We start from the raw sequence: 13352 nt of genomic DNA on the forward strand, positions 1-13352 counted from the left end.
CTAAACAAAACATAAGCAATTGTATAGCCGGCTATCAAACTCGTTCCTTATTTTAATTGAAAATACATATTATTATTATAAGCAAGCGAATGAAATTTAGCACATAATAATTGTTCTATGTACGTATAATGTGTTTCTTAGGTTTTTATCAATGCCTTAATGTTGTTTATCTTGCTGGTAATTAGCAATTATCCTTATCTTAATAAGAACATGTTATTAATAACTCGGTATATCAAAAACAATAATTAAACATCATATTGTGTACAAAACCATTCAATGTACCTAATACAATATGTACTTTTGCCGATTGTGTCTCAACAAACAAATCCCATATAACTTTATCACTCATACAATTTTGCCATACCCAACATAGACACTCATACAAATGTGAATACAAGATCCAACCAAAACTTACCGAAACTGTAAACACGTGCCAGCAACTGTCACAACTCTTTTAAACCCACTAGACCACTTGAACCACGCCACTTCGCAACCACTTCGCAACCACATAAACAACAGTATAATAAACTAAACTATCTATAATAATTAAGAAAAAAAGCATACACGCGTATCAAAGGCGAACAAGCTACGATCAAACTGAACGCTCACTGGGTTTGGGTTATCATACGAAGCTGCGAATATGTACCAGCTTGTTATTGTTATGATAATGCTTATTATGTTTGAAATAGTGGCGCGATAGTGTCTCTATCGTGCAATAAGCAATCTATACAACATATTATAAACAGTATTATATTATCTGTGGATATAATAAAAAACTTTACATTGAATATTCTCATAAAATAATACTTGGGGCGTGATCTACAATAGACACCGAAACCAAAAATATAGTTTTTAGAATTTTTGTCTGTATGTATGTCCGGACTAAACTCAAAAAGTACTACATGGATTTACTGCAAATTTGACACAGAGATAGTTTGAGACTTAAGGAAGGACATAGGATAGATTTTATCCCGGAAATTCCACTGGAACGAGAATTATGCGGGTTTTTCTGTGACTACGCGAGCGAAGCCGCTGGCGGAAAGCTACTAAGAAATATTATAGCGTTAGCTTTTATCTGTGTAGTAATAACAAAAGAGGCGCAACGATCGTGTGTCGCGCGTCTCATTCGTAAGATAATGAATATTATTACCGCCTTCCTAGAATCAGTTTAATGGTTTATTTGCTCGTGTGCAATTGAATTACTTAATTAGTTTTAAATGCACCTAGTGTTGGAGATTCAAGGTGAAGTGGCGCTGCTGTTTTATGTAATATAGTCATGGATTAATAACGTCTAGTCCGTTACATAGACAATGGGCATAAGTTCGATTTTTTTAAATTTTTCACAGGACATAAGAGTTCGAAAATCAGATTGAAAATAATATATTGGGAGGAATTTGAAGTGATAGCAGGATTCGAACAAAAATTCAACCAAGCTACCTTTAAATAACTAAAATTAACATAATTGAAAATTATTTGATTCCTTCATAGAGCTTTTTCGAATAAGAAATAATAATTGTAACGCAACTCAGAGGAGAGAGTAGTACCTACATAGAACATACTGGGCGATCATTGCTCATAAACATCTCCAATTAGATGGAGAAATCGGTTAGCTATAATGCAGATTTATGAATTTATAACTTTTCAATAAATATTTTCACGTCATATATAAAATAAGATTGTAATCAACACCTACATTCATCTGACGAACAGCGCGCTGTTCACAACAATAAAAATGCCAGTTTACTCTTCAAATATTGCCTTAAAACTTTTTGTCGTTCACTACACACTTAAAAAATTAAGGCTAGCAAATTTTCAGTATTTATTACAATTTTCATTCACCAACCTATTATATTCATACGCATTCAATAAACACACTTAAACTGATCCTACTTCCTCCTAAGGGCTCCACTACTCTCATTCCATAATCCACTTAAGCCGATATAGGCCGGCGGATCAAAGCAATCGGAACCTCGCGACCCGCTAATTGGTTATAATTGTTGAGCACACGCGCCCGCGCAGGCTTAATGAGTTAACAGCTGCCATAATAAGATATGCGATTTTGGCATTTATACACATTACCCATAAGATTAAAATACACGTGACTGTATAATCATTAGTAGAAAATAATGTTTACGTCATAGGATTTACCGTAAACAATTTAGCACTGTGGCGTTCAACTTCTTTTTGTAGAGTAATTTTAATAGACGCGCTGCTAATAAATGCTAAATGAAATTGAATATGAAATTGAAGCATCAACTACCTAATAATTAAGTTACTATAAAGTACCTACTGCACTAATGATGGATGGAAATTGACTTTTTATGATAATTTAATTCAAAAAGCAAAATTAAAGTAGGTAATAAAACGTGGTAATTGTAATGGAGTGATATTTTACGTCGATAAATTTTGCACAAATAATAGGAGACGGCAATAACAAGTGGTATATTGCCAATTTATTCCCACAGTTTAAGCTCGAAAACGAGCCGAGTGTAATGAGCGTTCATGCCGTAATTAATATAAACGTTCTGTTTCTCAAAGCGAACTAAACTATCTGATAGCCGGGTCGGGCGAACATTCCCATATTTTCCCTAAGGGCATTAGGATATGAATTCGTGACATCGCACCAGAACACGGGCCGACCCATTATGGAGTGCAGCCAATAGAACTGTCCGACCACTTATTAATGACCACGAGACAATGATGCTAATGCTATTAAGTGCTCCTCGCTCACATTTGCCAGCGCTCAGCTTAAATAGCTGCTCGATTGCATATGCTCAGTATTAACGACGTTCAGTGCATGTTTATGTCGTATATGGAATATATAATTTATCCGCAGTAAACGCGTAATGACTTGGCAGTTTTATGACGTAAATTATTTAGTATTAACAAATGTCAAGAGCGCTAACTGTAAAGTTAATGAGCGATTTCGTGAGCGATTACAACTCTAATTCTGTGACATAACGATCGATTAGAGTATTTATGTCCTCTCTAGCGGATCCGTGATCCGTCCATAGGTTATATTGTTCCCACGGTATATTAATGACTAGGCAAAAGTTTAGCAGAAACGCGCCTTTTATGTTCGATCGGCTATTATCCGGCTCATTTGCGGCGAAAGACAAACGGCGGATCGGAGGCGAGCACAAATTTCGCCGATATAATCGTCCCGGTAAGACAATGGTTATCGTTGGAGCGATACCGCCGCAGATAGTGAGCCTCGATGTCTGATGGATGCGGCACGCTCGCGCGATACCATCTCCATCGTGACGCCGGGGCCCGGACGCCGCCCCAGCCTCGTGTGCACCAATTATTATTATTCAATATCTATGCACTCGACCGATACGACTTCTAGTTCGTCTTTGCCTTAAATTTGACTTGATTTAATTATCTACGATCGGGCACACGATACAACCGTAATTGAATTATAGTTCGGCCGATTTATTACTGAATAGATAGCTCACATAGATAAAAGGACGATCGAATGTTGATCGATAAATGCAGTAGTTATCTAAGAAACACAGAAGTTGAATGGGGGTTCTGTTATCTAACCGTCCGTTATTCGGGTCAACGTTTGATACATTTCCGATGTATTTCGTTATCGGTATTAGAATTAATATGAACTGTTTCCTTTAATTAGCTTCCAACTATAATATTGCAAAACTAATGAATGAAGTTGTTGGCGCCTCGCAAACTTATAACGATCATAAACCGATGACCTCATAAGGAGCTGTAAATATAGTATTCAATTAAGCGATGGAAGATTTCTAAATAACTCACATTTAATCGGTGGAGCTGTTGATGGGAAGATCATTCAGGTCGCTGAGCCACCTGGAACAAAAAACGGTATATTAATGTGATAATAATAAGTGTGGTGTAGTGTAGCCTCGTATGGTACCGTGCAAAAAGTTGTGAGCAGTAGCTCGCATGTCGCGTTCCGCAGGTGGCATGCGTGCGCGGGGACAGAGATGTGAAGATTATCCGTGTTATCGGCTACCGAGATCTCGCACGATTCCTACGTTTCGTTACGTATTATCCTCCTCGCGCAGTTTTAAAGAACTGCAATAATACGGCCACGATAAATGGGACATGCCCTCATCCCGAACATAATGTGAACAGCGGTAATGCTAATTCCATAGCGTAATATCTCGGTATCACGATGTAGCCCGCGGTCGATCCGAACGATAGTCTACGATTCTGCCGATATGGTTTTATTCGTGATTTATTTGGGCCGCTCCCATATAAGCAGTGTACGGTAACAATGGCCTGCAACTTGGATTTACGACAGTCGATTTGGTAGCGATAAAAGATCTAACTAAGATCCTTAAAATAATGTGCACGCTAATCGTTATTTTATATCAATAATAATTTTAGATGAATAATGCATATTACATTTAATCAGGATTGAATTTATTGATTACGTCGATAGCAACTGGAGACATAGAAACTGATATACTTACCTACCTAGTTCCATCTTTTTCTTTATGTTAAACTACTCATAAGTTAAAATATAAAAAACATATAATACCTGAGAAATAAACCATTAGTTAGTTATTATGCTTTCGTCTATCAAAATACAATTATAATTTTGATTACATCTTGCATTTAGGAACAGTTAATTATACTCATGTATAGAAAGTTTTAAATTATTTAGAGAGTAAAGTCGATTCTTGTTTTATTCGAGCTTTTATGAATCATTAAACATAGTAAATTAACATTATAATTTTAACTAAAAGCGTTTGAAAATAAAATTTCAATTAAATATAAAATATATTGCACTTTATCAATAAACACATTTCCAGAATCATTATTTATTGATAACATGAATACACACCTAATTTTTGCTTACACAATGTGAGTAGAATTTAATTTCAACTGACTGGTATTTTGCACTGAACGAATCCACCACCGTATCCGTATCCGTTTGTGAAATAAATCTCAATGCAACAAATAACAATTGGTCCACAATGTTCATATTTTAGAAAAATACATTCAAAACTGTCAACGACAAAACCCAAATCATAAACTAAATTTAAACTGTGCAATTGATAAGGGTTATCAATGTTTACAATATCTATATCTCGTTTGTATTACATCGCATCACAATCACATAACCTAACCACTTCGAAATGACCGGTTTTCATGATTTTTTTGTAAATTAAGCAGAACTGCTTCATACTGTTCTTAATCCATCAGTTCTCGGAATCACAGACACAATAGAAAATCTATTGTGTCGCGCCCCGATCGGGCCTTACGGTGGTCAATGGGTTAAACCTTTATAAAAGCATGTCGTGGCAGAACGTTTGCCTGGTCAGCTAGTAACATATCCTACAAATACTATAAACGCAAAAGTTTTCTAAGCATATGAAATATGAATGTCTGTTACTCTTTCACGCAAAAACAGCTGATCGGACCTGTATGAAATTGGGTATACACATACTATATAGTCTGAATTAGCAAATAGGCTAGCTACTAGTTATTATTCTGTGACATAGGCTACATTTTACTCAGGTAGAACGGATCTCTACAAAATTTGGTACACACATCCATACTAATATTATAAATGCGAAAGTAACTCTGTCTGTCTGTCTGTTACTCAATCACGCCTTAACTACTGAACCAATTTGCATGAAATTTGGTATAGAGATATTTTGATACCCGAGAAAGGACATAGGATAGGTTTTATCCCGGAAATCCTACGGGAACGGGTTTTTCTTTGAAAACGCGGGCGAGGCCGCGGGCGGAAAGCTAGTAGATTATAAAGTCTGTATTAGGACATAGTCAACCTTTTACGCAGGCACGTACCATGCGAGTGAAGCTGCAGTCCCTAGCTAGTATGTATAATCTTGGAGAGCGTACGTGTTGTGTTATCACGATAAGATCCCTGATAGCCACTGACTCATGGTGACAGGAAGTCTGCTTGAGGCTGGTCGGCCACACGCGAGTACGATATAATATCTATATAACATCAAGTATCAACACTTGGCTGGATTGCATTTGATGATCAAATCAAATGCAAATGCTCAGATTAGATCAAATTTTGATCTAATCTGAGTAGACGATTGGTAGGGACTTGTCAATCGTAAGCCGTAACGGGGGTAATCTTCTAAACAGATGAAAGAACTTATTTATGACTAGCTGTGCCCTGCGGTTTTACCCGCAGTGCTCCACTCCACTCCTGTTGGTCTTAGCGTGATTATTGTATAGCCTATAGCCTTCCTCGATAAATGTGCTATGTAACACCGAAAGAATTTTTCAACAAACAAACAAACAAACTCTTCAGCTTTATAATATTAGTATAGATTGATTCTGACCGTCGGTTGTGCTCTTTTATTGACAGATTGTTTATTTTTATTTGTATCTGACCCTGTGTTGCACAATAAAGAACTTTTGATTTGATTTGATTGAGCTGCTGCCATCTCGGCCTAGAGATTATTTTTTTAACCATCGTTATCCTAATCCAAGCGTATACAAATCCAACAGAGCAAAACATTAAACCAATTTATCAAACTTTTCTTAAATTTGCTCTTCCTTATTGAAGTGAAAGCTTCTTTAGCGGCGTTGGGTATAAAATCTTAAACTCGCGTCAGGACACGTGGCCTGATCGAAAAAGCGTAAGACGGATGTTTTTTTTTTTTTTTTGAAGTGAAAACTTCTTTAGCGGCGTTGGGTATAAAATCTTAAACTCGCGTTAGGACACGTGGCCTGATCGAAAAAGCGTAAGACGGATGTTTTTTTTTTAGCCCTTATATTCCATGCGTAAGACGGATACCATTCCAAAATATTAAACATGCTCAACGTTAATAATCAAGTTTTCCCTTCTGCCGGCACTCCCGGAGTGCAACCCGTCTTTTTGCACGCCTCATAAGCGAAGCGTTGAGGTGGGTACTACTGTCACTTCGCGCAAAACATCTGATTTTTCAAACTTAAAATGTCTTTATGTATCATACATTGCACTTGTAAGATAATACATACACACACATATTAAGAAAAAACACTATTTTTAACGTTCATGATATTTTTGATGTCATTTTTGTTATTTAAACTAGTTAAAAAACAGTTTAAAAAAGTTCTGTCTTGGACGTCCGTGTGTCTGTATGTGCGGATCCTTTTTCTTGTTAACACGATAGCGACCGAAATACTTTACTAATCGAGTCTTTTTTTTTCCCTTACGCTTGAGTATGCTCAGGAATAGAACCCTTTCATTTTTCAGGGTCTGATTCGATGTGGTTTAATTGTTATTAAATAAACAAAAATAATAATTAATAAATATTTATTTAAAAAAATTATGAGGCGTGCACTTTTGGATTTTCCAAATTATTTTTTTATTAGCATTTCTCCATCAGTTTAATTTTTTATTTAAATATATAAGATTTTCAGCGTTTTGGACAGTGAAAGAGCAAGTTCATCATGATAATAATAAGTAATGTTATTAAATATTAATCATACTTATTAACATGATTTTAATAATAGGAATGACAACATCACCAGATAATAAGATTCTCTGGAATAACAATACTATCGTTTCCACTATAAAGTCATTTTAAAATATAAGATAATCAAAACCAGCATAAACTAATATCTATAGATCATTATGAAAACGTATTTATAAATTGAATCACTATAATTATTAATCATTTTATCAAGTATTGACTATTATAATTCAACTTATAATTGTATCCGAATATAAAATAGAAAGCAAGTCAACTCATAATTTCCATATTTTATGAGCGCTTTTATATAAATACGAGCAAACAAAAGTGCAATTAGCATAAATTTCTTCACACTGAAGCAACTCATTATATGGCGCCGCCGCTTCCGAATTCTTTAGATATATCGATTCGACGCTAAAACGCCGTTAATCTTCAAATATTTTGTCATTTACAAGCATATGGGATGTTAATTTATTATTATTAAAGACTTAAATATATCGCTGTCCGAGACGCTTGTAAATTTCTAGAAAAAGATGCTTTTATACAAAGAAAGAAAGAAAAACTTTTTTTAGATGTCTATTTGCTGCTGCTTTACAAATGAAATATTCTACTTTATATTCAAATTTCTATTATTGTACTCTACAATATATAAAAAGCTACTATATACCCATCATACTTTAGTATCACTTAAATATAGTCCACCAGAAGACACGACCGATCGAAAAATCAATAAGGAAACAGTAAAATCAGATCCCGCTGTTTTATATCCATTCACTGCATTTAAAGGAATTTGTTTATCGAAAGTAAAGAGGAAAGCGCAGTTTGCATGCAAATTAATATCCAGTATCCAGCATTAAAGCATTATAACGGGTTATGACGTCATTTCTCCTATTCAACCCTTCACCGCTGTGACTTATTGAATGTATCACGCTGTGCATACTGCATACCTACTTGCATGACATTCTATGAAATTATTTGTACGTTTCATGGGAGAATCTGTATTTATTGAATAATACAGGAATTAATCATACGGCATCCATGCTTCTAAAATGTATGCTTTATAGTGTAGTTATATTACAACGTACGATTGGATATGAAAATAAAGGAAACTTTGGTATTCAATTTGCGAGAATAATTAATTCACAAAAACACTACACGTACCGAGTTAACTACCACACGATTAAACAACAGAACAACAATAATCTGATTTATTGCTACATCTACTATTAATAAATAAATTTAGTAATTTACATTAATGACTTTACAATAGTCAATTACTAGATAAAATACGCGCACAACATGAAACAATATACAAACTATCAACTATGAACTGAAGCCTAACCGAGCACGTTAGCTTGACGCATATTAGATCCGCTTAATACAATTTCATGCAAATTTCAATGAGCGCTTATCTCACACGAATTAAAATAAACTTCGTGACTGGCGAGGTGTTAGCGATGCAATACTAGTTTATATTTGATTTACCCGGTAATTTTATATGTGACTGGGGTATGTTGTGCCCGACCTATGCCACTTTCGGGTTAAAGAGATTTAACAGCGCTCCGTGTAAATGTTTAGTATTTGTTTTATGTCTTGTATCGGGTAGGAAATTCAGGGTTTGCAGATTACTTTAATTGATGTATATTTACAATCATTGCTTATTATCATTAATAACTAACGTTGGTAAGAAAATTGTCATAAATCAAAAGAACTGAAAAAGATGGTGATTTCAAACTTTTTGATCTCTAGTCACATACGACACAATATAGATCCTAAACAATAATTGCATTATAGCAACTTGCGTAAATCTTCAGCCACTAGATCTCAAGATCTCTGTTCACCAAACAACATATTCAAATTATATACTAAATCAAGTGATACATGTCTGTAGAGCCGTAACAAGTTATACATAGCTGATAGCTACCGGTACTGCACCTATAGAAGGTATCTACTTGGAAAATTTTGAACCCTAGTGCTTCAACCTTAAGATCGTATTTTGGCCTATAAATAGGATGGTATTGGAGTATGCTTCCTGGAAGTATTTGAGTTATATCGTAATTAATTTAAAATTTCTCCCTAGAAACAAATGTCTTCGTGTTTGCAATTTCGACATAGATAAAACACGCTATTTTTCAGTTGGTGTCGCACAACCACATCCTTTGATAATTGCATCGCAGGATGTGGTTTAGTTCATTTATTGAAATAGTTAAACAAGTTTAAAGACTCAAAAAGTCATCTTCAACCTATCTCCAAGATTGCCTCCAATAGAGTCTAACAATAAGGAATCACAAATGCGTACACCAAGCGGACTACCATAGCCATATAATTTAAAATCAATTAGACCAGATAACCGTACAGATCTGGTAGAATATCTCCATGTAATGAGATATAGAAATATCACTGTAATTCCGCATATCCTGCAAAGATGCGCACGCGTGGGAAACTACAGGTTACTTACTTGTAAACAGATTTCTGATATACGTTGTGGTCTCCGCTATGAAGTAATGAAATTACTAACAGATATATAGATACAGATTTTTATTAATTTGATAAATGATATTGAGTATTTTATGCGAGCATAACAAATTTACTGAATAGATGGTAAGGCATGGGGTAAGAATGTATCCTACGTGCTATGAAGCGATTAAAAATTATCATGAATTATTCATACTATCCGGCTTAATAATACGCTGCAACTCATCCCAAAATGAAAGTACACACATAATACACATAGCAGTAGAAAACATAAACACATAACCAATTTACCGTGCGGTCACTGTATCAAACATTCTACAGATCTACAGTACAAGAAATATATTGGTCATATTTCATACACCGTCGAAACATTAAATTACAAAATTCATTATAGCACACGACACACTTTCACTGTACACACCAATTTAACAGTATTAAGAATAGACAATAAATAACGAAGACGTGTTGCCATTAATTACGTTATCGGCCCTATGATTTACCATTTGATTTACACACGTTTCCATTCAATGTGTTGTAAATGTTTATCCTATATTATTAGGAACAATTAACGAAGATAATTACTTTCCAAACAACTATCAGACGCTTTATACTTAAAGTTTAAACATGGTTTAAACGCGTCAATACATAACATGTAAATAACTCTTAGACATAGACATATTTTTGTGGAGGTTGTAACCGTAAATTCGAATCAGTCGTTAACATACACTGGACAATAGCAGAATCCAGAGTGGGTAAGAAGAAATAGAAAAATGTATGTGTGATTTCTACCTATAACCCGAAACACAAACAAACAAACCGTGATTACGATTCGAGCAATACTCGCAACAATTTTAATCTTGCAGTACATGCCAAAGAGAGAAGAAAGTGGGCATATAACACTACCCCAAAATTTCCTCGCGGGTTGACACGGGATAAAAACAAAATAAGATATAGGCACTCAAAAATAACGCAGCTCTCTGTTGGCGTCATAGTTTTTCAAATCAGTCCACAACTTTCGGAGTATAAACACAAAACCTCCTCTTAATAATATTAGTGTAGATAATATTGGATATATGTATAATATTGCGTATCGCACGCGTCATCCAATGCACAGGCTCTCGACCGGGACGAATCGATTTGAGTCGGACCGTGGCACTGTTGATGGTTATGATAAAACTAACATAATATCTCTTGTGTTATTGCTATACTTCAATTAGAATTTTTTCTTTAGAATTTGACCACATATGTAAAAGCATAATTTAAGTTTGCAATCAATCAATTGAATTAAGGCATACAGATTTGAGTTGACCTGTTACCTGACCGCCTGGTGTAAATGTTAGTACTAGAGCTAATTTCTAGAGTGTTAGTCCAGGAGTATATAAAAGGAAGAGTCTGTCTAACTTAAAACGGACTTCTATATCGCATCAGTAGGTTGCTTATTAACACATGGAGACCAATACCGATAACTCCAAATACTATTGACACTTTAACTCTTATACGAAACCTTTTCCCGAATCGAAACCATGATTATTCCCATGAAATTAACGCCTTACGCAACGGACAAGACAGTACCATCTCCCGTAGAACTGTACCAGTTAAAACGAAGCGATCTCGAGATAAACAACAACTACAGATGTTTATTATTAATAATGCGTATTTCTCAAGCCGTATCCTTCGCAAATAGCGCTTCAGTATTGCTCATGGCTCATTTGTTTCGCGTAATTACATTTCGAAACACGGCGATACCGAATAACATGTAATGTAACGTGACAGAGATCCAGATAACTGCAGCAATTAGATAATATCTTTACGCTTGGATTTTGTGTTACGAACGTCGCATTATTGTTTCCAATTCGGATATTATATTATGAAATAGATCGTGTATAGTTTATTGATCGAATATTGACAAAATCAACTGATAAAAAGCATCATAATATTATAATGTTGAAGACAAAGAAGTTATAGTAATTTTAAATTCGCTTCAAGTATGCGGTCGATTTAATTCACTAATTAACATATTTGAATGAATAAATTATCCATAGACGAATTATTTTTTTGCTCACCTGACTTACTGTAATTAAAACAAGCGATACTTACATTTATATCAGAGAAACTCGGTGCGTGCATTCGGGTAGATTGAGAATGAAATATCTGCAACAAAAAACGTTACGATTAAAACCATAACTTATTGCCTCTAGTAAGAGTAACGCTAATAAACATAATCTACAAACAAAATCAACTAAACATTCCCACATTAAAAACACCTTCAAATTTACCACAATGAAAGTCACTACAACCGCAGAATACTTAACAGTACCTAATGCACTACAACCACATCAAACATTTCACCACGTCGAACAATCGTCTAATCAATGAACCTTCAAAATCCCAAACATTCGAGCGAGATCAAGAAACTCTTAAATAGTGTGTCGCCGATAAAAAGCCATTCCATTATTTATGCACGTCCTTCAAGCGGTGAACGGCCTACCGCAAGTTGAGACGAAAGCTTAATTGTGAACCACGAGGTTTTACGAGTGCTATACGACCGTGTTCTGAGATGAACAAGTCTGAGACAAATGATTTGTAGATAGAAAGCATTCAATTCAATACGGTATGTTATAAAGACTTGTTTCTTGAGCAAAGTGTAATTATAGAGTATTTTACTGATTAAATTCTTCGATATGTATTGGCTGAAAAGAAGCTGTGAAAGCACTGGCCTATTGGTCTTTGAATAAATAAATATTCTATTATATTGTTTATCCGCAATCTATGCATCTATTTTTATTAAAATAAAAACCTCACAAACATTACAATTTAAGCGAAACCTTACAGCCTAACTAACAGCCAACACGCACACTAACATCCCAATTACGCATCCAAGAAATTGTGTCATTAAAACACACATAACAGACATTTCCCGCCATTATCACACAAGTTGCGAGTTGTAAATCTAGTCCCGTGTAACTATTTCTCTATATTTCATTACGGCAATAAAGATCAGGCGATATCTTCATTACTGGGCGTAGGATGCCGAGATAATTACGAAGCTCGCAACCGACGGACGGACGGTGAAATTAATTTCACAGAGAATGCAAGTAAAGCATTGATGTATCGGTATGACTGCATCGACACAACTGCTAACGATAAATGTAAAGCCATCATTATCTTCATGCTTGAATGCAAAAATTTTATCTATCAAATTTTAAAGCGATAGGTGCATGCGTTAAAATTTTCCTTAGACGTCCATTTACTTGACACTTTAGGTACACAAATTGTAGGTCAAAGAATAACTCTTCGCATTAAAATCATAATTCTTCATGATTAAATACAATCGTATAACCATCACCACAACACTAAAATAACCGCGTTATCTATTTCTGAGAAGTGAACAAAAAAATTTAATAACGGAAAGACCGTTGCGAAGAACATTTTGTCACTGATAAACGTGAA

At 34.9% G+C, this 13352-nt stretch overlaps 1 protein-coding gene across 4 annotated transcripts in view; it reads right to left on the bottom strand.

Annotated features, from left to right (window-relative positions):
- Nucleotides 1-13352, bottom strand: part of Ntan1 (N-terminal amidohydrolase 1) — a 79608-nt gene that overhangs the window by 17813 nt on the left and 48443 nt on the right. For 3 of the 4 annotated variants that reach the window (XM_089701847.1, XM_089701848.1, XM_089701846.1), the window contains 2 exons: nucleotides 12000-12053; nucleotides 3775-3825 (listed from right to left, as the gene is read on the bottom strand). Coding sequence is in view for 1 of the 4 variants with exons in the window: in XM_089701844.1 (XP_089557970.1) it covers nucleotides 416-510 (95 nt within the window). In the remaining 3 variants the exon portion in view is untranslated. Of the gene's footprint in view, nucleotides 1-415; nucleotides 598-3774; nucleotides 3826-11999; nucleotides 12054-13352 lie in introns of those variants that run through there. The other variant, XM_089701844.1, reaches the window with a different exon arrangement.

This window comes from Colias philodice, chromosome 12 (assembly GCF_061535455.1).
Source record: "Colias philodice isolate Cphi_HAF_F1 chromosome 12, ilColPhil1 Martin Lab GWU primary, whole genome shotgun sequence".
In the NCBI taxonomy this organism is placed as follows: Eukaryota; Metazoa; Arthropoda; class Insecta; order Lepidoptera; family Pieridae; genus Colias; species Colias philodice.